This window comes from Podarcis filfolensis, assembly GCF_964270895.1.
Source record: "Podarcis filfolensis genome assembly, chromosome: 6".
NCBI lineage: Eukaryota > Metazoa > Chordata > Lepidosauria > Squamata > Lacertidae > Podarcis > Podarcis filfolensis.
The window spans coordinates 39,525,372-39,552,330 of record NC_139609.1 but is presented as its reverse complement, the minus strand read 5'-3'; the positions used below and the strand labels follow the sequence as shown (position 1 = coordinate 39,552,330).

The 26,959-nt window shown below is 40.9% G+C and overlaps 2 protein-coding genes across 3 annotated transcripts in view; one reads left to right on the top strand and one right to left on the bottom strand.

The window, feature by feature from the left end:
* The window catches only part of KANK4 (KN motif and ankyrin repeat domains 4), a 64,566-nt gene extending 53,574 nt beyond the window's left edge, over positions 1–10,992 (bottom strand). For both annotated transcript variants that reach the window (XM_083621254.1, XM_083621257.1), the window contains exons 1-2: positions 10,873–10,992; positions 1,591–1,658 (exon numbers count right to left, since the gene is read on the bottom strand). The gene's annotated coding sequence lies outside the window, so the exon portion shown is untranslated. The remainder of the gene's footprint in view (positions 1–1,590; positions 1,659–10,872) is intronic.
* A 1,439-nt stretch (positions 10,993–12,431) lies between these two features.
* On the top strand, positions 12,432–26,144 carry USP1 (ubiquitin specific peptidase 1). The gene is made up of 9 exons (XM_083621259.1): positions 12,432–12,572; positions 13,518–13,750; positions 15,309–15,438; positions 17,410–17,505; positions 18,344–18,504; positions 19,047–19,744; positions 20,914–21,084; positions 22,743–22,944; positions 25,083–26,144. The coding sequence occupies exons 2-9, from the start codon at positions 13,581–13,583 to the stop codon at positions 25,801–25,803; spliced, it is 2,349 nt and encodes a 782-aa protein (XP_083477385.1). The 5' UTR covers positions 12,432–12,572; positions 13,518–13,580; the 3' UTR covers positions 25,804–26,144.
* The last annotated feature ends 815 nt before the right edge of the window (positions 26,145–26,959 follow it).

The window sequence follows — 26,959 nt, the reverse complement described above, 5'->3', positions numbered from 1 at the left end:
CCTCACAGAGCTATAGTCATCAGCACCCTTAAACTACAGTTCCCAAGATTCTTGAGGTGTTTGCTTAAAATGTGTGTAATGTATGCAGCCATGAGCCATGTAAACAACATACAAATAGTGCTATGCACTTAGAAGAATGCAGTGTAACTCTGGAATGTGAGGGTTCTTTCCTATACAGTCATACCTTGGATCCCAAACGCCTTCCGAGTCAAATGTTTTGGCTCCTGAACGCGGCAAACCCGGAAGTGAGTGTTCCAGTTTGCAAACGTTCTTTGGAACCCAAACGTCTGACACAGCTTCCGATTGGCTGCAGGACTTCCGAGGTACAACTGTATTTGCAACCCTCAGTCTCCAAACTTTTGCATTTACTTCAGTGGGATTAATTCAGAGCAAGTGTTTCAATGCTATGTTTTAAAATCCTTCTTTTAGGAAAAATGAGTTTATTTTTCTCCCAAAGTCATTTTCAATTGCCTTAGTTTTAGTTCCATTTTCCGGCTCGCAATTTATTTTCATCTGGTGCTCAGCGTGCAAAGGTTTAAGATTAAGGCTGTGCATATTTCCGTCTAAAAACAGAATGAAAAATTAAGCAATATTTTGCAGGCAGACGTAGCTATTGATAGATGTCTCAAAGAAATTAGAAACCAGCATGCTGTACCTCAGCCAGACAGAGTGATATTTATATTTGTTATAAAAAGCTATTTCATGAGGAGCATGTATTAAACTGAGCACATGGCTGTACCGTTCAGAATTGGCTGAAGAATCTGAAGTGCATTTATTAATTTCAGTAGAACTTTCACCAGTTAAAATGCATTTAAGATGACACCTTGTGAGCTGCAACCTTAAATGTACTTGTTAGAGAATAAAGCATGGCCGATAATCGGGGATAATGGGAGTTATAGCCCAACAACATCTGGCCACAGCTTTCCCATTCCTCCCCTAGTCTAAAAGTCATGGCTAGCTACCAATACTTTGGTCAATGCTTTCCTATCTTTGTGCTTTTTTACATTATATATAGTTTATAAATACAAAGCCAACAGCTTATAAAATATATGGAGAATAACAGTAGCAAATGCAAAAAGATGTGTGTTAAAAATAGCAGAAGGAAAAACTAGTGTTACTGTCTTCTCATGCTTCCTTGAGGGGTGAGAAGTTCCAGGGGCAGCATTATGGGATTCATTTTTCTTTTGACACGAGACCACTGCAGACAAATGGTGCCTTTGTAGTATTCCTTCCAATTATAAATATACAAGCAGAACACAGTGGAGGCAGACAGGTGCTCCTTTAGCGGGCAACACAGCTGCTAATTCTGCATGATTCCCAGAGAGCAGCTGCTGCTGCTGCTGCTGCTGCCCTCTCCAAGACTGCAACACCTCTGTTTAGCTAACTCCAGCTGCCTCTTCTCAAAATTCAAACTGCAAAATGCTTTATTTTACCTAGCACAGTCCTTGCACTGCACTGTCTCCGATTCCAGCCTTATTGGGGAATTTCCCATTCAGGGAACCATCCACTGGTGCTGAGAACTGTTAAGGTTCTTAAGTCTCTGACAACTACTATGTGACAGTTCAGACAACTCATCGTGGCAAAACTCACCCAACGTCATTGCCCCTTCCAAACGAGCTTGGCTGTCATTACTGAAATGGATCACACTTGCAAGTTTCCTGAGGAAAAGAAAATTAGACAAGTTAACAAGAATCAAGAGCACACAGGATAATACATAGTTGACCAATTATATATTGAGAAATGCGTTTCTTTTCCTTCAGGTCAGATTCCCTTTAGTGAATGAAAGACGGCATGTACCCCTTACACAAAGCCGTTGCCCCAAACTCAGGTACATGCTTGCACAAGATCGATTTTTCTTCAGATAGCAAGCTTCTGTTCTGTCACTCACCAACATAAATTAGAATTTCTCCGACAATGGGCTCTCCTCATTATGTCATCAAATTTCTAAAATGGAGTTTCACTAATAAGTAAGGTTCTGGAGGTCCATTCTTAACCTGAAACTGTTCTTAACCTGAGATACCACTTTAGCTAATGGGGCCTTCCGCTGCGTCACCACACAATTTCTGTTCTCATCCTGAAGCAAAGTTCTTAACCCAGGGTACTATTTCTGGGTTAGCGGAGTCTGTAACCTGAAGCATCTGTAACCTGAAGCGTCTGTAACCCGAGGTACCACGGTACAGGCATTCAGCAATCAATTTGTTTTTCTTCCTCTCTGCTGATCTTGACTATACAAATGCTTGGCATTTAAAACCTGCAGGACATTTATTCCTAAGTACTGTAATGTAGCCTCAAGCCCAACCCTTCTGCAGTAAGGAGGTTATAAAAAATAATAATCCTTCTAAAAAAAACCACCACTGCAAAAATACATTTCCCCCTATTGGCCACAATAAGTTTTATTTGTCTGTGAATTCTGCTTAGGCCTCCTTTCAAAATGTCAGTGTAGTTCCAGGTGTGTTTTTTTAGATGTCACTTTCCCAACAGCATCTTTTGTCATTGTTGACAGGTACGTTTATTTTTGTTCTAATAGAGGAATTCTCACCAGCCTCAAATATGAGGACTCAGAAAGATGATGATGATAACAACAACAACAATAATAATTTATTATTTATACCCCACCCATCTGGCTGGGTTTCCCCAGCCACTCTGGGCGGCTTCCAACAAAGTATTAAAATACAGTAATCCAGTAATAAAATACAGTAATGATAGCGTATATTATTCAAATTATTAAAAATGTGTTTATGGTCAGCCAAGACTATTTACTTGATGATTTGTGCTTCTGTCTGCAGAACAAATTTGTATTAGTAGAGACTCCTGCTTAGGGTTGCCATATTTCCAAAAGTGAAATGGGGGGAATACTCCTGCTATTATTTTTTCCCATTAATTGTTTCCCATTAAGATGATTATTTGCTGGGGTCTTTCTATCCTAGGACCAGAAATGGGAGAGAGAAAAATGTTCCTTATTACTGGCAATAAAGAGTCAAGGTGCACCAGGATTTCTTCACGTTGTGAACGCTCAGCTGTCGTGTGTAGGGAATCCCAGAAGCATCTCTGTCACTCAGAAAGCAGAACCCTGACTGGCAGTGGGCCAAGATCCAAAACTAATTCCTTAAGCCAGGTTGCCTTTTCACTTGCTTCTTTTGAAACAGCAGCCCCTAATACCACATGACAAACTACATTTAAAATTGAAGGGTCTTGCTGAAGCAGTTTCTGCTACTCCATGGGGATAAGATTGAATCTCGGAACCAAACCATTGAATGCAGTTGCATTGTCTGAAACATGGTGGTGCTCTATTTTTTTTGTTATCTTTTCTGTTTAGTTCAAGCTATTCGATTGGGTTAGTTTGCTTGTATTATTTTATACTATGTTTAGTTTAAATTGTTCAATTACGTTAGTGTTGTATTGTTTTTATACAAATCCAGGTTGGGTTTTTTGTATTTATTGATACTATGTGTTGTGTATGTGTATGCCTTATCAATAAGGCACTCAGGGGAAACTCATACCCCGTTCCAGTCGTATCACATCTGTTGGCTAAACTGGCTGGGGGCAAGGTGTTCGCCAAAATTGACCTGGCACAAGCTTACCAACAGCTGCCAGTAACCCCACAATCAGCGGAAGCACAGACTATTGTCACACATAAAGGGGCGTTCAGAGTTAACAGATTACAATTTGGAGTTTGTGTGGCCCCAGGGATTTTTCAAGGGCTCATGGAACGCCTGTTAAGAGGTCTGCCGGGGGTCTTGCCATTTTTTGATGATGTCTTGTTTGCTTTAATAAAGAAGTGTTACTACAGAACTGTCTCCAGCATATTATGTCAAGAGAGCTGAAATCACAAACCCCACGTCACAACATACTTCTGTTTCTAATACATTCTTGGAATCAATTTTATTGTTTATATGTTGTGAGCGGCTTAGGGCAGTTTTGTAGAAAAGTGGAATATAAACAAACTGATGATGATGATGATGATGATGATGATGATGATGATAAGTTGTTTAAGGGAAGAGGTGTCCACTGGCTTAGAATAATGCGCTAGCCCTTTAGATCCTGCTCACAGCTGCATACCCTCCAACATTTCTCCAATGAAAATGGGACGTCCCATTCCACAATGATAATTTTGCTATTTGTACCAGCACATCTTACTGTGTTGCCCCAGCCACTTTGGACAGCTTCCAGCTTATATAAAAACATAATAAAACACTTTAAAAACTTCCCTATACAGGATTGCCTTCAGATGGCTCAGGGCTCAGAAAACTCCATACCCTCCAACATTTATCCAATGAAAATAGGGACATCCCAAGGAAAAGTGGTCTGATTCTGGGATCAAATCAGAAACCGGGACAGCTTCTCTAAATCAGGGATGTCCCTGGAAAATAGGGAAACTTGAAGGGTCGGTGGCTGTTAGAGCAATCCTATACATGACTATTCAGAAGTTGAGTTCAATGGGACTTAGTATAATGCAGATCATTGGTTCATCTAGCTCAATATTGTAAACACAGACCAGCAGCAGCTCTTCAGGGTTTCAGATGGGGGACATTCCCAGTCCTCCCTAGAGATGTCAGGTATTGATTTTTTGCATGCTGGGCATGTGCTCTACCATTGACCTATGCCCTTTATTCCCAGGTTTGTAGTCTTAAGTGGCATGTCATGGGGGGTGGGGAGAGAAATTCAGTTTGCTTCTAAGGGTGAACCTACCTGATCTGCACTTTCTGAAACAATATGCAAACTGAAACACAGTTATCCCTCAAAATTTGCATCACTCTGAATTTTGCAATACTGTACAGTCCTGCAGCAAAGTAATGCGTACAAAAATGAATGTAACAGAGTAAGGGCTGAAACAAAATCCATGCATTATTGAGAGGAACGTACAAAAATGCATTAAAAAACTAGGGGAAACTGTATACTAAAATGTGCTAATAATAAAAAATAATATATTTATATTTAATATATTTATATATTTATATGCTGACCATCTGCCCCAGCCACTCTGGGCAGCTTTAAACAGATTATTTTTTAAAAAACCCCAACCATTGAAAACTTCCCTATATGGGGCTTCTAAGAGTCAGGTGTTTATTTTCTGGACATCTGGCAGGAGAAATTCAACACTAAAATGCTGATGGATTTTCACGAGGACTTTTTATCAAAACACTTTTCAAACTGATGTAGAAATGTGAAGAACTAAACTTTGCAAAGCAGGAAAAATGAAAAACTCAGAGAAACCAAACCTACATAACTATTTGCCCATTCCTGGCTATCATGCACTTGATTCATTTGAGAGATTACTGAGGAAATGTGTGTATCTTTTATTGATGTAAGACTGAAGTGTGCCTCTAATTTACTTTAATGCAAGGACTATGCTGCAGTTAGGGACGCGGGTTGCACTGTGGGTTAAACCACAGAACCTAGCACTTGGCAATCAGAAGGTCAGCGGTTCGAATCCCCGCGACGGGGTGAGCTCCCGTTGCTCAGTCCCTGCTCCTGCCAATCTAGCAGTTTGAAAGCACGTCAAAGTGCAAGTAGATAAATAGGTACCGCTCCGGCGGGAAGGTAAACGGCATTTCCGTGCGCTGCTCTGGTTCGCCAGAAGCGGCTTCGTCATGCTGGCCACATGACCTGGAAGCTGTACGCCGGCTCCCTCGGCCAATAAAGCGAGATGAGAGCTGCAACCCCAGAGTTGGCCACGACTGGACCTACTGGTCAGGGGTCCCTTTACCTTTTTATTTTGCAGTTATCCAGTTTGAAAAATGCTGTTCTGTAGTATTAGTACAGTACTGCAAATTAGGCAAGTGCCCTTACTATTTTGTTTTACCACCATGCATACTATTTAACAGCTGGTTCTTTTCTTATAAATTGTAGACCATTACATGAAACAAAACTTCCTGCATTAGCAGAACTCTAGGAGCAAAACAATCTGAAGGCATTTGATCAGAAATTAGGCTACTCTGCCAAAGACAAATGGATTTTGTCACTCTGGCACTTCAGGAAAATCAGAGCATTTTGCAGTCTTTCCAGCTGTGCGGTCTCTACCTAGTGTTGAGGCCTCAGAAGGGAGGTTAATAAAGGAACATATGGTATGTGTACAATTTGCACAGTGTCCACAAAACTCGCACCATAATTTTGACAATGCAGGAAGCCTATTAGATTTATAGGTTTAATGTTGAAATACCCTGGGGCCGAAGTAGGATTTTAAATAGGCTGGGGTTTCCATGGTTTATGTGAAGCACAGAAACAACTAAAGGTTGCAAGAGACTCTCTTGCAGGGGTAATGCTTTGTAATGGAGACTCCTTTCAGCTCCTTAAAGATTCTGCCTCCCGGAAAGCTGTGCTTTTCAAGTACTGTGTGTGGTTATTTTTGGCAAAGTATATGGGGAGCTTTTGGTTTTCCAAGTGCAGTTATTTTTGCAGACTGCAGTTATAAAGTTTATAGAATTAGAGCTGGTTTAATCTTATCCATCCAAACACTTTTCATTGCACATACCATAAGCAGGTTTGCTCCCTCCACCACCTGCTTTCTGATGCTGTGCAACAATTTCTGCTTGTGCAATGGGACTCCCCACACATGCATCACATCCTCCTCAGAGTGTTAGGGGAACTCCTAGAACAGATTGAGGGGATACACAAGCAAAAATCCTTGCACTGTTAGAAAGAGTTACTTAGCACTACATGGGATTCCACCTTATATGTATATTTTATCAGGAATAATTTCATATCTGAAAATGCTGATATTTTCTTATATTTTAACTGAAACCTCCGTCCTGCAGCTTCTAGTGTGCTAGGCTTAGGAAAGCCAAATGATCTTTTTTACATAGGACAAGCCCTCTATTTGAAAGACTGTCTGGGGATAGTTTTCTATTTGAAAGGTTCTCTAGCCCAAATGTGGTTTAAAGATAATTATAAAAAGGGAAGCCTTAGTGGTTAGCACCTGGGCAGCCAACAGAGCAGGTCTCCTTGTCAGTCATGGTGAGATGGACTCTGTTTCTATTACAGAAATTATTTCTGCATTTGCATCTCTCAATAAGTAAACTGGTATATGCAAATTGTATTCAAAACTACATCTTTTGGGGTGATGTGTAGTTGGCCACATATAAGTACTCTGTCTCCATTGATTCTGGAATAAGATATATGCATGCAATGAACACATGTGAAACTAACATAGACCAGAAATAGATTGATATGTCTACCTCTATTGCACACAATTGTATATATTACCATTGGTACTACCTTCTTAAGTATATCACCTTGAAGCAAGTTTTAGGGTTTACTTTGAACCTTTTTTCCTAACTAAACTGCAAATACAAGGTCAAGAAATCCCTGATATACATTTACATTTTTTTGAGTATTTACCTTTTCTACAAACCACACCCAAGGTAAGTGTTATGTACTGAGTTGACATTTTAGTTCTTGGCTTCTATATTTAAAAAATGAAATTGACATTCAGGATCAGTCTTACATTGTGTAGCATGATGGTATGTGAATCTGATGTATCTGTTTCATATTGAATTACAAAGCTACATCCTCATCTTATGGGGGATTTCATTTTCCTTATATAAATCCTGTCAGTGAAAAGGAGTTGCAAAAAACAGAAGCCCTTATAAGAAACAATGTCTGTGTAATATGAAAGCCATCTTATGAGTAAAGTGGGGGGGAGACATAACTCAGGGCTTCTGAAGATGTGTGTGTGTGTGTGTGTGTGTGTGTGTGTGTGTGTGTGTGGTCCATCTTAAATGGAACAAGCCTGTGTTCCCCAGATGTTCACTTTGTCTTGCCTTTGACAGGTTTACAATACTGTATTTAGTTCTTTTTTCTATTGTAAAATAAAGGTGCCATTTCATCACTCTGTTGTGCTGTGTAGAACTCTTTAAAAGCACAAAATGTCAGAGAAGTCACTGAAGACCTTCAGCAAGCCATGTTCTGAAAGGAATAACTTATCTCTTCCAGAACCCCAGAGGGCCAATTCACTATTTACAGAGTGTTTTTCCCAGTTAACATTCTAGGGGTATCTAATGCACAGCCTGTGACTATCCAGTCCCAAAAGTTTTTTTTGTGACTCCTCAATTTGTCATTTTAAAAATGCAATAATAGTAATAATAATAATAATAATAATTAATAAATAATGCAACTGCTTCAGTGGGTTATATTCTGTGATGCCAAAGGCACTCCAAAAAAAGTCTGTGTTTTTGTTAATGTGCTGAATGCTCTGTCAGCATCGCCCTTGAGCCAGTGCCACTAACTGGACTCATACACTTCAGCCCCGAATGAGCTAGGCGAGCTGGGTAGCACTTCCAGAGACCACCTTCTGCACAGGAACAGGTCAAAGTGCTGTGGACTCACAGCTTAGAGTTGTGAGCACCGGATTCACTCCAACAAGAAGACAGTCGTCGCACAGCAGAATATAGCAGAGTCTAGCAGAGTATAAACGACTTGGAGAGCAGCTCTGTAGAATATCTTCTTTATTCTATCTACAACTATAATACAAACATATACAGAGCTAAATGAGGTCTAAGCATAAAGAATGCTGCACTGCACTGAGTGTCTGCAGCTGCTCTTAGCAGCAACCTTATCTATACACACGATCTCGTAACACTCAGTCTCTCTCTCTCCAACACACTGACTGACTGACTGATGTGGTGCTGGAGCAGAATAAGTAGAGAGCAGAACACGCCTCCTCCTCTCTGGAGAATCAGCAGAGATTATCAGGAGATTCTTGGATATGGGAGGGGTGAAATCTCCTCATGCTCCTATATGTCCCATGCTGTGATGTCAAGTTTTTTTTGTGGCCCTCCAAGGCCCCCACTCTAACTTGTCTATTAAATTGATTCTTTCTGATTGCTCTCATGTGATTGCCCCATTGTGATGCCAAAATTACATTTACTGACCACTCCTGTGTCCCCTGCAATGATTCTGATACTATAACTTTTTAATGACTACCCTTTCTTCCTCCTCCTTCTTTGGTGATCACTCATACCCGAATAAGATTGTTCTCCAAGAACATGGTCTTAACAGTGAGTCCATAAGTGACTCTGGAGGCCAATTCTAGATCCACACGTCCTTCCACAGTGGGGGCATAGGTTTCCAGGCAGGAGTTGAGGGTTTGCCAAACGTGCCTTCCTCTTAGCTCGTTTCTCCTTTTTGCCCTGAGTTCATGCTTCTTCGAAGTCCATGACACCTTTGGTAAAAGCTGTTCTCCAACTGGAGGACTTGCAGGCCAGTGTTTCCCAGTTATCAGTGCTTATGGTACATTTTTTTAGATGTGCCTTGAGAGCGTCTTTAAACCTCTTTTGTTGTCCACCAGTATTTTGCTTTCCATTCTTGAGTTGGGAATAGAGTAGATGCTTTGGAAGACAATAGCTTTGTATGACGACCCCAATCCCCTCACAAGTGTATCATTTAAAAACAATGAATTCCTATGTTTCAACCATACAAGTGTTTATACGCCACTCCCAATCTATGCCGAATGGTAGCAAAATTCCAGAGGGTTTCATCCAGGGTTGTGATCTATGCTGTCAGTGTATGTTAGGTATGAATGAGAAAAAAGAAAATAAGTCCTGGGACGCAGGGTAGATACCCCCTTTCAACTTTCTCTGTTCCCCAACGTTTAGTTCCAGTAAAAAAATAATGCACTCATACCTCGGGTTGAAGTAGCTTTGGGATGAATATTTTCGGGTTGCGCTCCGCGGCGACCCAGAAGTAATGGAGCACATTACTTCTGGGTTTTACCGCTCGCGCATGTGCAGACGCTCAAAATTACGTCCCGCACATGCGGGGAAGTGGCGAAATGCAACCCGCGCAGATGCGTCTTATATTTACTTCAGGATGCGAACGGGGCTCCGGAACGGATCCTGTTTGTATCCAGAGGTACCACTGTAATAGTAAGCTGAGGAACATAGTGTGATAATTCTGGCTGCTGTGTTTTAAATACAGTACACACACAATATGAGCACCATCTAGTGGAGACAGGGAAGATCTGTTTAAACACACTCCCATATCTAGTTTCTACCTTTTTGTCTTTCATATACTGTACCATTCTTCCTATTCAAGGAACCCGCCACAAAGGATATACTATTTTCTCAATGCATGATATTGGAGTTTACACTTGTCAGAAATGACTGGGGCATAAAAGACGCCCCCCCCCCAAAGAAAACAACAACCCAAAGTAGGGTCCCATTAGATTCATGTATTGCTTAAAATAGAACAAAACAGGTTATGACTACACATCATGTGTTCTAACACTGAGCAGCTTTCCTCACCCTGGTGCCCTCCAGTTTGCTGAGGTTGATGCGACTTGTAGTCCAAGACATCTGGAGGGCACCAGGTTGGGGAAGGCTGCCCTAGACCAAAGGCTCCAGTTATCAGATTCACCTGCCATCCCTTGATTTGGCAAAATACAAGCCCAAGTCAAAATTTTGAAAATACAGTGGTACCTCAGGTTACATACGCTTCAGGTTACAGACTCCGCTAACCCAGAAATAATACCTCGGGTTAAGAACTTTGCTTCAGGATGAGAACAGAAATCGTGTGGTGGCAGTGGGAGGCCCCATTAGCTAAAGTGGTGCTTCAGGTTAAGAACAGTTTCAGGTTAAGAACGGACCTCCGGAACGAATTAAGTACTTAACCTGAGGTACCACTGTAGTATAAGGCAGTGTTATCTGATAAGTTTCTATTTACCTTTTGAAAAGGCTTTCCTATTCAATTCTGATATCAGTCCCCACCCGAACCTATATTGACCAAACTATTCTGTTGATCTTCCCCCTATTATATCAACTGTTTGCCCCAGCAACGTTCCTCACTAAAGTTTCTATGGCACAGTCTACATGGCACAGAAATGACCAAGTGGACATTCCCCACAAAAGGCTGTGAAAGGGAAATATTGGGACTTACTGTACATTCATTTTCCTTAGGGGTTGAAGGGTATCCTTGGATATATGGGATCCAATGCCATCCATCTGAGAGTTCTCAAATAACTCAAATGTGAAATTGCTGATCTTCTAAAAGGTGAGAAGGTTGTGGGTCTTCGATTCTAAACACTTATAAAACATCCTGCCAATCCAACTGCAAATACAGGTCAGGACACTGTTATCTCCCTATTGCTGGGGCCTGAATGTGGAGATCTGTGAGGGAATGGCTAGTCACGAACAAAATCCGATTAAAATTGCAGATTAATTGCTGAGACCGAAAGAGGAATTTACAACAATCCTGCAAAGTAGTACAGTGTTGAAGTCCCTCTGACTCCCTGGTGGTAGAATGGCAACGCTGGGTGAAAGGCTTGCAAAGCTGATCATAGCAGAAGCTGTCTGCACTGGAGGCAAGTTGTATAATCAAAGCCATCACCCTAATCCTGTTTTCCTCTTTCTTCCCTGACCCCAAAGCAGTTTTATGAGAGGGCATATTCCAGCCCACAGGGATCTTTCAGTCTTACTACTACCAATGTGTCAGCCTCTTTTCACAAGTTTTCGTTAAGGAAAGAGTGGTTTGATCTCTTTTTTTAATTGTTGCAAAGGAGCAATTTTAGCCTTAGGCCAGGTATTTGATCTCTTTTTTTAACTGTTGCGAAGGAGTAATTTTAGCCTTAGGCCAGGTATTTGGCGATGTTGACTGGGGCTGATAGGAGTTGCAACATTTGTAGGGCAGCAGATTTGCCAAGTTGGTGACTCCCAGCTCCTCCTCACTGCTGCTTATTTTCTGATAATTACTGGCTCGCCTTTCCAGCACCCCAGGGTGCAGCAAATTGCTGTAGTCAATTGCATTGCAGATGTTCTTGTGTCAACTTGATGCAGATACTTCTCGCCTTCACTTACGAGAAGCCCCAAACGAGCAAAGTCAAAACGGAAATCGCCAGCGCGTGTGAGTCTACACTTTTTTAAATAGATCTACGACTCCACTAGTTTCTCCTTTCGCGCCTTTTTCTCTCCCCTACGTTCCTTCAGGCCTCTGCGTCCCAGCAACCGTTACACTGTCACTTTTAAAACAGCACTCTGCTTTTCTTCTGGCCTTGCGGGTAAAGTGATTGGCTAGTCAAAGCAGGCCGCGATTGGTCAAGCGACGGAGCGGGGGGGGGGGCCCCGATTCGTATTTCCTTTTCTTCCATCCGTCTCCTGTTGGCGGCGGGCTTTAAGCTTTCCAGCCAGGCCTCTACCGTTGCACGCGCGCGTTTCCGCGAGGACCCTTCCCAGCTGTCCAAGCCACCCGCCTGAGCCCAAAAGAACCAGGGAGGCAGGGAGGCAGCGATTTCGCTTTCACCAGAAGCGGGGTCGAGCCTCAAACCATCTAGGGAGGCAGTTTGCCGAACTTTTCACCACCTCAGCGGGCGGTGACCGCGGGTATTATCAAACCGGCATCCGTTCAGGACAACCCCCGAGTCGCCCGGCGCGAGAAACGCGGTGGGAGAACGAGGGGTCCTGGCGGTGTGCAAAACGCGCCAAGTTTCCCGTCGTGGGCGGGTGGGTGTGTGACTGAGCTTGGAGGGACCCCAGATCCCCTCAGTCTATAGAGCAGCTGGGGAAGGGGCTATTCCGGGGCAGCGCCCTCCCGCGCCTCGCCCACGGGGACCTGGCCAGGACGAGACGATGTAGCGGCGGCGGGTAAGGAGATGCGGCGGCCGCGCCACCATGAGCGAGCGGGCGGGGGCGCGCGTTTCTTTCCAGGCGACGGGTGGCCACCTCTGCCTGCCTTTACCGCCGCCTCGTTCCCCGAGGGGGGGGGGGTTTCGAGGGAAGGACTGCGGGCCGCCGCTGGTTCTCTGGCGCTTTGAGCCGCAGCCCTGCCTGCCTGAGGGGAGCTTCAGGGAACATTTCGCTCTCCCTCCTTTTCACCCTTGATGCGGAAATTAGTTGTGAAGTGGAAGGCGCACTACGGAACTCGCCGCTGCGGTTTTTTTTATTTGGTCTGTTACGGGCGGAGCCAGGCTTCGTGTGGAAACGGGGGGATGCGGAACCTCAGTTAAGTATTTTTTATTGATTGGGGGGGCAGCTGCCCTCCCCCCTCCGCCTTGGCTCAGCCCGTGGTGTCTGTGCAGGGGGAGCGTGCCTGCTTCCCTCCTATGAAAGGTTTTCTCGGCTTTCGGTTTTCATCCTTGTCGCAGCAAGGAAAGTAACGGGCCGAGAGTATTTTTTTTGGGGGGGGGGGTCGTTTCTCGAGCTGCCCTCAAATCTTAGGGCGGGGCGGAGGGGGTTGTGTACCGGAAAAGTAACGACATCCCGACGTTCTTAAGTCTTAACCTGGGGCTTCAGTCTCCAGTAAATAGGATTTCCGCCCTGGCCGGTAGCGTCAGATTCCTGCACTGTTTCGCTTCTCCTTAACAACCAAAAAAAAAGTTCAGAAGCCGCCGGCTTTTAATGTCTAGGTCAAAGGGAACTTTGTATTAAGCGGTCGCAGCTTTGAGTTACATCGCGCGCTAATCAAAGCGCAGTTGTGTTTCCCGGCCCACTTCGGCGTGTGCTCCGGTTGCTCTTGTGAAGCTGTGTCGTCACAATACACGCTGCCGCTTACAAAACATACAAACGTGGTGTTTTATATGCTTTTGACAGGCATGACTACAGGTTGCAGTTTTGTCGCGTTCGTCCCTCGGCGTTCTCTGGTGAGGGGGGAAAATGCCAGGCGTGCTGCCCAGTGACAGTAGCGGGCTTTCAAGAGGCACCCCCACGAAAAGAAGCAGACTTTCACTGAAGTTCTTTCAGAAAAGGGAAACAAAAAGAGCCCTGGATTTTGCAGAATCGGCAGAAAATGAGCAAAAGACTTCAGAATATGAATGTTCTGAAATGTATGTAAGCGTTTATTTTTCAGTAACTCATAACAATGTGCAGAGAACTTTTAAAGGCATTTTGGTGGATCTCCATTTCTATATTTGTGTTACAGTGTATGCTTAAAGTTCTGTATCTTACTATATCAGTTATGCAAAATCTTGCTGGCTGTGCTTAATTACTGTAACTACACATATTTGCATTGGCTTTTGTATACCCCAGCCTTCAGTTGGCTTTCAATGTTTTCTAACAGAAGACTAATGGTAGGCTGTTAACATAATGGATTATGACTGAAATCAGTTTGATTACTGGTATTCTATCTTGGTGACAATTTGTTTTGTATATAGGTAGCATTACATACATTCTATGCTAATTGAGGGTAGAACAGGCATAATACAACCCAAGTTTAAGTTTTCAAAACTCCATTGAGCCCAGTGGAAGAGATTTAGGAATGTACTAGACCTTGAACTTCTTCCTGTCAAAGGACTTAGCAGAGTTGGATAGAGAGTACCCTACATAGCCTGCTTTGGGTGGAATAACAAAAAGTGAACTGTTTGTTTAAAACATTAAATTTGGTAGAAAGTTTTTAAAGGAAACAGGCCTAAGAATATGTAATGGGAAGTAAGAAGTACTGTATTCTGTGTGATTAACTTCTACACACAAGATTGTGCTGCACACCTTCGTTCTTGATTGCAGGTTTCTTACACTTTAGCAGTTTGTTTCCATATGAGAAAATACTTTATTTTTTAAAAAAAATAGATTAAGGTGTCAAAATGAAAAACTAATTCAATAGGCTGCACTGGGAATAAACTTTAAATCCTGGTCTAATTATGGCCATACAGTATATTGTTGTCCTATTACTCCTGTGAAAACGGGAGCTTCCGTGGGATAATAATACTTTAGCCGTTGAAGAATTCCTGGCCAGAAAGAAATCTGTTATGTTGTCAAGGAAAACACAAGAGTTATCAATACCATTTTTGTACTTATAATTGTTGTACTTTAATTATCTTATTGTACAGTTAGAGATGGCTAATTCATTATTTTTGGAGTGTGATTTTTATGTGGTACCTCAATAGTGGTACTACATAGAGCTCACCCTGTCGTGGGGATTCAAACCGCCAACCTACTGATCAGCAAGCCCAAGAGGCTCAGTGGTATAGACCACAGTGCCACTTGCGTCCCTTGCTCTGTCCCAGCTCCTGCCAACTTAGCAGTTCAAAAGCATACCAGTGCGAGTAGATAAATAGGTACCTCTGCGGCAGGAAGGTAAACGGTGTTTCCGTGCGCTCTGGTTTCCATGTCCTGTTGTGCCAGAAGTGTTTTAGTCATGCTGGCCACATGACCCAGAAAGCTGTCTGTGGACAAACGCCGGCTCCCTCAGCCTGAAAGCGAGATGAGCGCCGCAACCCCATAGTTGCCTTTGACTGGACTTAACTGTCATGGGGTCCTTTATCTTTTACCTTACTACATACAGCAGGGATTAAGAAACAGTATTTTAGTAAAAAGTAAAATTTCTAAATTTAGAAGACATCTTGCACATGTGTATTTTGAAATAAAATATCTTTTTTTGTATGACAGTGACCAGGTAGTTCCTGCAACACAGCCACTTTCACCGTCGCCTATCTGCTGTGAGAAGAAAGACAACATGCTACCTTTCGTGGGCTTGAACAATCTTGGTAACACATGTTATCTTAACAGTATACTTCAGGTAAGTTCATAACAGGTTAAAAATATAGTGTTGTCTAAAGTAATTTTGTGTGAATTAAGGGAATTAAAAGCTTACTTGGTAGGTATTTACGTGTGCTGCATGAAGGAAGCAACAGAGGAAAGAGGCTGTAGAGAGCAAGATTTTTACCTTTTCTCTTATTGGAGACCCATTGCACAATATTAAAATTTATTTCATTCCATATATATTCCATCTTTTGTCATGGAACCCACGACAGCATACTGGTGGTTCCCAGGAGGTCTCCCGTGCAGGCACTGACCAGGTTTCAGCACATACTCATAGGTTGGGCAATTTGCTTTTTGTTATAATCATCCTTTTCCATCTTATGTCCTAATGGACATAAGTTGTGTAACAAATACATTGTACAAACATTGAAGGTATGTGGCAGGCTCTAGGATATTGTTTTCTTAGTATGGTTTGCAAAATATTAAAATGAGGTGTATTTGAAGAGGCTGTACTATGAGTATAATCCATCAAAAGTCACGCCATTGTCTTTTAACTTCACATTTTCAGAGGAAGTGCTTTAAAAATACTTGCTTTACCTAGCTCAAAGGGAAAACAAGGAATACTAAACATGAAAACAACAGTAAAACCATAGTGCTGATAAAACCTGCAGCGGCTTGACCCACTAAGACTCCTTTGTCCAAACGTCTGCTAGATCAAAACAGTTTCACCTGCCTGTTGATAACCAGGCCTTGTCAGGAGATTGGAGTTCCAAAATCGAAGCAGAATGATTGAGAAAACTTGGATACACAAGCTATGTAGCATAGCTTTATTTCTGTTTGAGTTTGTTTGTTTTTTTGTAAAGGATGTAACCTTAAAAAAATAAAAATAATATGAGAACTTTGAAGCCAGTATATGGCATTTAGAAATAATATTCAAACAACATGAATGAAACAGTGGGGCAGGGGGAAAGTTCTTAAGAACCAATGTACTGTAAAACACTTTTTAAAAATAACAGTATACAGTGGTACCTCTAGATACGAATGGGATCCGTTCCGAAGCCCCGTTCGCATCCTGAAGTAAACGTAAGACGCAAGTGTGCAGGTCGCATTTTGCTGCTTCCGTGCATGCGCGTGACATCATTTTGAGCGTCTGCATGAGCGGCAAAACCCGGAGGTAATGCACTCCGTTACTTCCAGGTTGCCGTGGAGTGCAACCCGAAAATATTCAGCCCGAGGTATGACTGTAATCAGATTTCAGAATAATCAGATATAGTTATGACCACCTGTCTTTTACTATTAACACCTTAAATACTCAGCAATTTATTAAGGCCTGACACTTGTTCATCATAGAGACATATGTTTAAGATTTATCTTGACAGTTTGGTTCTGTCTTATTTTGCAACAGATATATATTTAGACTTATTCATTCACTTCTGTTTATCTACAGTTACATCTGTTGATGCCAACTTCTAAATTTGTATCCTATCCCTCCAAGGAACTCAAAGTGACACATACATTGGGTCACCCTACATTTATTATCTTGCTTTTTCTGCAAGATTGGGTCAAACTGCACAATCAAATCAATGGCTTAATAAACTAGTTGCATAACCCTTCCATGCTCTTTTGTTCTACGCACTGAGCAAATGGCTAAGCAGTTCAATATTCTGTTTATAAAAATAGATTTCTGTTATACATGAGCCTGGAAACCTATGGTTAATGACTTGTGAGGATATTAAGCTGTGGTTTGAAGTTAGCTTATTATCTTGGCTTCATTGCAAAGGTGTTATATACACCCATAAGCCAGGATATGATTTTTTGTGAATCAGGCCATCTAGCGGTTGGTCCAAGGTCAACCAGTGTCCTTCATGACTTAGCAGGGATTTGAAAGCAGGCCTCCCTGATCTAAGTGAAATACTCATTCTGCTACATCACACAAATATAAAGCTAAATATGTGTTTCACAAATTCTGTTTTCCTTCATTGTACTGCATGTCTTGTTCCTATTTTAGGTGCTTTATTTTTGCCCTGGCTTTAAGACTGGAGTGAAACAACTATTTAATATAATTACAAACAAGAAGGAAAGCTTAAAAGGTGACACTGATAAGGTGAGAACATATTGTCTATTATTGGGCATATTGTACATAACAAAAGTTAGTATATCATGGGTTCAATATAAACAAATCACTTTTGCTCCTTCCTTTGGAAGAAAGTTTATTATGAAAGATGTCACTTCTGTAGCAGGGTAATTTAGACTCAGCATGCCTTTAGAGGTGCTTGCCCCATTAGCACAAACCAGTTTGCATTGAAACCACTTGCTATAAGGCTGAAAGGTGGGTGGGAAATCACCTCCATCAGCTTATTGATGCTAACAGGCAGCCCTGCTTGCAAAGGCGTTTTGGGGAACTCACTTTAAGATCCTGATTGTTCAATAGTAGCTGTCTATACCTGGTGTCTTATGTGATGTCAGATGTGGGGCAGGCGGCCATGGTTTGCAGGAAATGACCTTGTGGGTCAAAGTAGGACATCTGCATGCTGGTTGTTCCTCACCCTTGTTTTAGAACTAGTCAAATGTCTTCCAGGATAGACAGATGATGCCTTATATGGTATCTTTTTATATGGTATGGCATAGAATTAGGACTGAAGCACAATAAAGATACGTTTGTTAGGGTAGTTCTATAGTCACTTTCAGACAGTAAAAGGGTCATTTAATTGACTTTAGTCTTTGGCATTAAGTAAATAACAACCTAATACCAGTACAATGATGATAACATTTATACATTTGAAATTTTGTATCATAGAATCATAATAGCTTGAGCTGATATGCAAAATGAAAGTAAACACATCAATATTATGAAAAAGGATTATAAAATTATGTAACTAGCTAAAAAGAAGGCAAGAAAATTAACTTCCAAATGCAAACACTTATTTTCTCTGTCTTTACAGGGGGGAATTAAAGAAGATTCTCTTTCAAGCTATGAATTGGTCTGCAGTTTACACTCCTTGATTGTTTCAGTTGAACAGCTTCAGGCCAGCTTTCTCTTAAATTCTGATAAATACACAGATGAACTTGCAACTCAGCCAAGAAGACTACTAAATACGCTTAGGTACAAAAGATGTGTTTCTAACTATTTCTGAAGCAAATGATATGGAATCTTGTAATTTGCTACAGGAAGACAGCCTTTTAAGTTTATTGAATTATTCCTATTCACAAATATGTTCTCCAGCTCCTTCTTACAGTAGATGTGTTCATTTCTAGTCACTTGATAATGTGAGGTAGCTCAGCAACAATGCAGATTAGAGTTTGAACCTGTTCTGTGATCTCTCATATCAGTCAAATTTAAATGACTGATAGGCAAAAATAATAAATTATCTGTAATATACCAGTTTTTACAAAAGTATATCTCCATAATTCTAAATACATAATAGCCTGCAAAACTGAGCAACTTCATGAAGCTGAACATCTACCTCCTCATTTTAATTTTGGATCCCCCAAACATAGCGTAGTAACTTGAATTGTACTTAAAATGTGTTACCAAGAAGGGCACCGGCCAAATTTGGTTATGCTCATGAATCCCTGTCTAAATTGTGTCATTAAGCAATTTTTGGACTGTGTATATTAGGTAATGTGTTGCATTTTTATTTTAAGGGAACTGAACCCCATGTATGAGGGATACTTGCAACATGATGCCCAAGAAGTATTGCAGTGTATATTGGGACATATCCAAGAAACATGTCAGCTGTTGAAGGAACAACTGAAACCCAGATCACTAGAAGAGCCCACAGCTGAACTAAAGAAAACTACTAATCAGGATATTGGCAGTACTGGTATTGTTGAGGAAGATGTCAGTTTGATCTCTGACCAAGCTATTGAGGACGGTGAAGATAAAACTAACGGAAATGCAAAAAGAAAAAATGATACAGAGGATGGGAATGAAAAGAAAAAATCCAAAGTTTCCAAAGAAAAAAATGGAATAGAAGAGAATCAGAGACGGACCAGGTCAAAGAGAAAAGCCCTGGAGGAAAAACTAGAAAATCAATCTGAAGCAACCATTAAGCATTGCATTGAAAATGAAAATACAAAACCAACCCATAAAAAATCCAGACTTCGATTAAATTGGTTAAAATCTTCAAGCAAGCAACCTAGCATTCTGTCCAAATTTTGTAGTTTGGGAAAGCTGACAACAAACTTGGGGTTCAAAGAGCCTGTTAAAGAAATAGAAAACTCTGGATTCACAGACAGTTTCCGCAAGTGTGAAAATGGCAGCCAAGGAACGGAAGACTATTGCGATCCATCATCTATTGAAAGCACTGCCGAAAAAGAAATTGAAAAACAATGCCAGAGAGGTTAGCCTTATGAGTAACTTGTGTGTGTGCCCAGTTTGCTGAGATCACCTGGCCACATTTTTGTGTTTTCATAGTGGTAGAAGAGATGGAACAAGTCACATGAATTGCTTCCTTGGCTTGGCTTTTTTTCTTTTTTTACCACAGTCAAGCTATGAGGGCTGTACATGTTTTGTGGCTTATTAAGACTACAGTTGTATGTTATATACTAGGAAATAAACATCATTTAACTCAATGGGCTTACTTCTGAGTAAACATTTTAGGATAGCGCTGTAAACCTAGGAGCAAGACTACTAACCCAATCATGTTTCGTGGCTGGGTTTTGTGTCTCACTTTCTCCTGACATTAACTATGCATGGTGGGACACAGGGTGGAAAGAGATTGAGATAGATGTTTAGTTCTAGCAGTGTAGCTTTCTTGTAGGGCAAAGCAAAGATGGCTGATACTTGCCCTAAGCAAGCAGAACAGTGGCATATTGCAGGGCTGGGTTAAGTAGAACTGAGTTGGCAAATATAACAAGCCAAAATGTAATACAGAGAAGGTCAGTGTTTTAACATTTCTAATACTTCTGGATTTAACTTAAGGAAAATTAAATCAATAGTTTTAGTATTTTTAAAAACAAAAACTGAAAATACTGGGATTTCTTTGTAGGGGTAGATTGGTAAAATTCTTCTTTAGATGTAAGAAGCTGCCTGGAATGGTTAAGCCTGTATGCTAAGGGATCTTTTATCTTGCCCTATGGAAAACTGTTTCCTACATAATGAATGTTTCTTCTTCTCATACTCCTTTTTGAGTAAACATGCTTAGGGGTGTGCTGGTTGCATCTAAAAGATAGGGCTGCAATGACATTAGCGGGTTCAATATCAAGAATGTACCCCCAGTATAGTGCCTAATAATTGAAGTTCCTAATAAGAACTACATAGCTCATGTGGAGTGGGATCTAAAGAGATCCAAAGAGCTGTGGATGGAACTTCCTGCCTTGGCATGCAGTTTTTGAACTATACTTTGGAACATTTCCTCTTGCTGTTTCAGCTGCTCAAAGATATGGGATTTGGCGGAGTAGTGTCATATGCAGTATGAGGAGCTGCAGTAAGATGATGAAATTCAGAGAACTCTGATAATATCTATTCAGGAAAAGAGTTTAAGCTAATCTGGTATGTGCTTTACCTTAGGTTCAGAGTTAGCTGTCTTCGATTTAGTGGAGAGACTCTTCCAGGGTCAGTTGGTGTTACGAACACGATGTTTAGAGTGTGAGAGTTTCACTGAGAGAAGAGAAGACTTTCAAGATATTAGTGTGCCAGTGCAAAAAGAAGAACTCTCAAAAACGGAAGAGAATTCTGAAAGTAAGTATAAACCACAGTAAATTTTAAGTATGCCTCTGATTCACATGCCTGGGTTTGGTAGGAGTATGCATACTTTCCTTGCCAACTGTAGTTAAATTCTGGGTGTACATTTCTATATATAGTTTTATTATTTCTTTTTAAGTTCTATCCTGACAACTTGTCACCTGATGGGTGCTGACAGACAACACCTTTTAAAATACATATGCAACCATTTTCTTGGAAACAGCTTTTTCCCAGCTTACACTTGATGCCAAGGGTGGGGCAGGTGGGCATGGTATGGGGAAAACAGTATTGTGAGTGAAGTTAGGATCCCTGCTGGGCCTAATCAGGCCCATGTGCTGGAGTTCCCCTTCTGTGCTGTAGATCTGCTAGTGAACCCTCTGCTTGATGAAGGAAATTCAGAGTTACAGCTTTCCCCCAGCAGAGATTGCTATTCAGCTCCCAAGAGCAAGGGCCCCTTCCCAGTAATTTTGTTCCACTGTCAAACTTAATGTACAGTAACTCTTGTAACTTAAGGTCACTACTTTAGGAAACAAGTCTTTGCCCTCTTCTGTATGACAGCCCTACAAGTATCTGGTTGGTTTGTTACATTTTTCTTAGAATGTTTTCATCTGCTGATTTGGTTGCATTTCTGTGCTTTTTATTTTTTTTCATGGCATTAATAAAATATAAGCTACCTTGGAAGATGCAGATGCATTGGAAGGATACAGCATAAGTTTTCTAAATAAATATGTCTTTTTTCCAGGTGAAACATACCTAGTTTCTCCAACTTTTTCTCATAGGCCTTGTTTTCCATATTTCATTATCCTCCACTGAACCAATTCCAATTTGTTTATATGCCCTTTAAAAGCACAACACCCAAAACTGGACATAGTACCTTGGATGTACAGAATAAGGTGACACTGTTATTTAGAAACTAAGATTCTTTGAATACAGCCCCAAAATTGCATTAGCCTTTTTGCAGTTGCACCACACTGATCAAACCTTCTGAGAGAAGAAATAGGTGTGTGCCAGAGGGGTGGTTGATGTGAATGTGCTCAGTATGGTATTTCAGTTGGTGAATATTGTTATCCTATAAAACAGGCATAGGCAAACTCTGCCCTCCAGATGTTTTGAGACTACATTTCCCATCATCCCTGACCACTGGTCCTGTTAGCTAGGGATGGTAGTTGTAGTCCCAAAACATCTGGAGGGCTGAGTTTGCCTATGCCTGCTATAAAATGTCCCCATTCTGGTTGCTTAGAAATGTGTGGTCATACCAGTCTGTAACGTGCTGAAATGAAGCATGGCAATCTATGCAAGACAGATAACTTCCTATAATACAGGTCTTAGTTATATGGAAGGGTGCATGGCTCTAGGATTCTGCAGGTTTCTAGGATGGTGTTAAACCCCTTCCCCACCTTAAAGAAACAGCCTTCTGTTTGGTTGTGCTGAAGTATGGAGATTGGGAATTGGCTTTGGAGAGTCATGAGATTACAGCAGAGCATAAGCTTTGGAACCCTGATGTGTAATTCGGTGTGTAATTCTCTAGGATTTTGGCACTTTTAAAAACATTTGCTCACATGTCCTGCACTCATATTATTGTGGTCAACAACCTGATTTGTATTTAACTGTTTACAGTATTGGGCAAACTAAATATAAGCAACTTTCTTTTGTAGTTTCTCCAGATCCCAAAACAGAAGTGAAGACTCTGAAGTGGGCAATTTCCCAGTTTGCTTCAGTGGAGAGGATTGTGGGAGAAGATAAATATTTCTGTGAAAACTGTCGTCATTACACAGAAGCTGAACGCAGTCTTCTATTTGACAAAATGCCTGAAGTTATAACCATCCACTTGAAGTGCTTCGCGGCTAGAGGATTAGAGTGAGTATAGTGAATAAACCACACTGAACAACCTGACTACTGGAAGTAAAACTTTGCACAAATATAAAACAATAAAATGGAACCCACATCAAGTGAATTTAACTTCTGGAAAGAAGAGCATGAACTATATTGTTAGGTATCCCAAAATATACTGTTGAGATTGTGCTTCCCATGGAATTTGCACAGTAGCTCAGTTCCTCTAAGCATGAAGGGAGAGAGAGCAGTGGGACATATCCTGCAGCTTCTTACATCCTTAACAACAAAGATATACACTCATGGGGATCTTGTGTGATCAGTGTTTCTGAATGCAGGGAGGGCAGATACATATAGGTACACAAAGACTTCCAGAAATGGTGTGCCTAAAATTATTTGTTCTTGCTACTACTTTTGAAATAATAATAAAAAAATTAGACCATATGGAGTGTTAAAAGTTTACAGCTCATTCCAAATTGTATGCATGCAAATATCCCTCCTATGGCAAGATCTGCCAGGACAAGCAGCTCAGGATGCAGTGGATCTCCCAATCCTAGTTTAGCCAAAGATATGAAGGTGTAAGTTGCTTAACCCGCCTAAGCTGAAGCTGGTGTTAGTCCTCAAAACGGGGTGTAGTGGGGCAGGACTAGGGAAGGCTGGATTCTAAGCTCATCCAGCTCAGTCACATGACCTGGCAACCTAGTGTAGAACACTTATTTTTAAAAGGCTTGTTTTCCCTCAACCAGGTTTGGCAGTAGCAGCACTGCTGCTTAATGGAGTTTGCATCTGCTGTAATTTTACAGTGGCTTAATTTACATCAGCGTGCTTCCAGAGGATTGCTCCCTTAGTGTGCATGTACCTTTAAGCAAAATCCTCCTTCTAAAATAAAAGTCATGTGCTTCATTGTCATTACTTTGGTCACAGTCAAGTACTTTCTTGTAACTCACGCTTTGTTGGGAAAGCAGCCAATATTAAATTCTACTCACCTGGTGATGAATATTTTCTTCAACAGGTAGACTGTGCTAAAGCAGACCTAAATACTACAAAGTAGACAGTTGTCTAGAGAAGTAAAGATAAATTAGGCAATAGTACAATAATAGTATTTTATGCAAGTGTGCCTAAACTAGCAAGCACCCCATTAGCCAGGAAAGACTGCTGGGTAACTTCCTTGATTGCTTCTAGGCACGGTGAGAATCAATTGTCTTGGCTTATTTGCCATTATTTTTTTCACCAGTTGCAAACTCTCAAAAGACTTAAATGATTAAGATCTATCTACTAATAAATGTGTGTTAGAATATGTATCCTATTCTTCCCACTGTTTCTTGTATCTTATGGAAGGTCTTAACAAATATTTTAAAACAAGTATCTCTTCCACTGTAGTCCCACATTATAATTATTTAGGTCATGTTCATAATGCATAAAATATATTGCCAAATAAACCCTGTTCTTAATTTTCCACTATTGTATGGCTTTTCTTGCTATTTAAACACCAATCAGCATATAATTATAGACTATCTTTTGTAAGCTTTCAAACATTAGATACCTCAGGCAAAAACCAGTGGATTGTAATAAAAACAAGGCAACCAACAGTTCCTGCTGTTATTTTACTGGAAGTTTAAGTGTAAATTAAAGGCATATCTGAAATTGAATTATCTATTGAGTGGATTCTCTCAACTGTCCCCAATATGAATTTCACTGTTGCGAAATATGAAATTATTTTACAATTTGTAAGTGCAAAGACATGGGGGGAAATTAGCTGGTGTCTTGTTGTAGTGCTTATTCAGAAATACCTATGCAAATTGCTTACCTATTGGGCTGTCTTTTGAAATAACTAATTGTCAAAAAAATTAATTTACCTTTGTAATAGTTAAAAAAATGAAAGAAATTGCTGTTCAGTCACTTGATTTGTTACAGCAAGAAATTAAGTACAGTATCTTAATATGTTGGAGATCTAAAAGCTAAGCACTAGAGTACCTCGTCTTGGCTCAACGTTTGCAGTATTACTTGGTGATAATGCAAATTTAAGAGAATTCAAGTTTAAGAGTGACTGATATCCTAGAGCAACAGGAAAGCAAACTAGCTGAATTTTAAAATTTAAAAGTTTTATTTTTTAAAGGAGCTGTGCAAAGTGACAACATAATCTATTTATTACATTTCTCCCCAAGGTTTGATTGTTACGGTGGGCTGTCCAAGATAAATACTCCTTTACAAACACCTCTCAAGCTGTCTTTGGATGACTGGAGCATAAACCCAGGCAACGAAATATATGGACTGTTTGCTGTAGTGATGCACAGTGGTATTACAATCAGCAGTGGGCACTACACAGCCTCTGTTAAAATTACAAATTTGGATAGCTTGGAATTGGACAAGGACAACTTAACAAGTGATCCATTTTGTAAAATTCACCCAGAGCCACTGAATGAACAAGAAGCAAGAGCTGTCACTGAGGACTATGACGACGGTGAGGTCTCCTTTAGAGTCAGTGGAAGTGCTCAGCCTAACAAAGGACTGAACAAAAAGAATATAGAAGCTGTGGGGCTTCTTGGAGGACAAAAAAGCAAGCTGAACTGTGATTTGCCAAGCAACAAAGCAACCCATTCTGAGATGATGGCTAACATAGTCACTGAAACTAAAAATGCAGAGCATAGCCATGCTAAAGGAGTTGCGGAGTTTGAACGCTGTGAGCAAACTGATCCTGCTATTGGACTAGAAAATAAAGCAATGCATATAATGCAGAGCTTGAAAGAGTATGAGGGGAAATGGCTACTTTTTGATGATTCCGAAGTGAAAGTTACAGAGGAAAAAGACTTTCTCAACCTTCTGTCCCCCATTTCCTCATCTACATCTACTCCTTACCTGCTGTTTTATAAGAAAATTGTAGAGTGAGGTTGTATTTTAACTATGTAAATAAGTTTAGCATCTGATCAGCACTGAAGAGCACCTATGAAGCTACAGAATGATTCACCAGACTAAGATTCTGTAAAAATGAGATGATTTTTTTAAAAGTGGGTAATTATCTTTATAGATTATATAGAGATCATAGCAATACAAACCTGTATATATAGTCTGTTGAATAAAATGCTTTAAGAGCACAGTAGCATTTAAAGGTGGTTCTAATTTCGTCACACTACTCATATTCGCTCTCTTTAAAAATAAAGTTATTTGTACTCATATTCTAGAGTGTATAGTTGATATAAATAAATCTAATTGCTTTTGCAAACAAAAAATAATTGTTCTTTATTTCTAAAGCCATAGGACCTGAAAAAGTACCGTATTTTTGCTCTATAACACGCACCCAACCATAACACGCATGTAGTTTTTAGAGGAGAAAAACAACAAAAAAAATATTCTAAACGAAACAGTGGATGTATGATTTTTGTGGTTCATGCTGTGGCCACAGACATGTGATCTGACAGTGAGTTTGGAGTAGCCCAATGCAAAAATCCTGAGGATCCATGTGGATCCATGCTTTGTAACCACGCTTTTGCACCACTGCGGCCCCAGGCAACAGTGGGTGGGTGCTTTTTTTGGTGCAAGATGTAGCCATGGACATGTTATGTGATCTGATGGTGAATTTGGGGTGACCCAGTGCAAAAATCCTGAGGATCCATGTGGATCCGTGCTTTGTAACCACATTTTAAGTGGGGAGGGAAGGAAAAGCACTCAAGGGACAAGGAGAAGGATGCTGCTAATAATGCAGAAGAGGGGTTTAAGGGGAGAAGAAGCATGTGTGGGGTGGGTGGAGAAGGATGCTGCTAATAATGAAGAAGAGGGGTATAAGGGGAGAAGGCTCCTCTCCTCTCCCGCTTTGCTCCTTTAAAGCAAGCAGGCTCTGCTTTTCTCCCTCTTCCCCGCTCATCCCCGGCTTAGCGAGCTGAAAAACTTTGCTGCTATTTAGCGAGCTGAGTGGGGAGGAGAGAGGGACAGAGAGCCTGCTTGCTTTAAAGGAACCAACCGGACAGGAGCCGCTTACGAGTGTAAGCGGCTCTTCTCTCCTGCTTTGCTCCTTTAAAGCAAGCAGGCTCTCTGTCCCTCTCTCCTC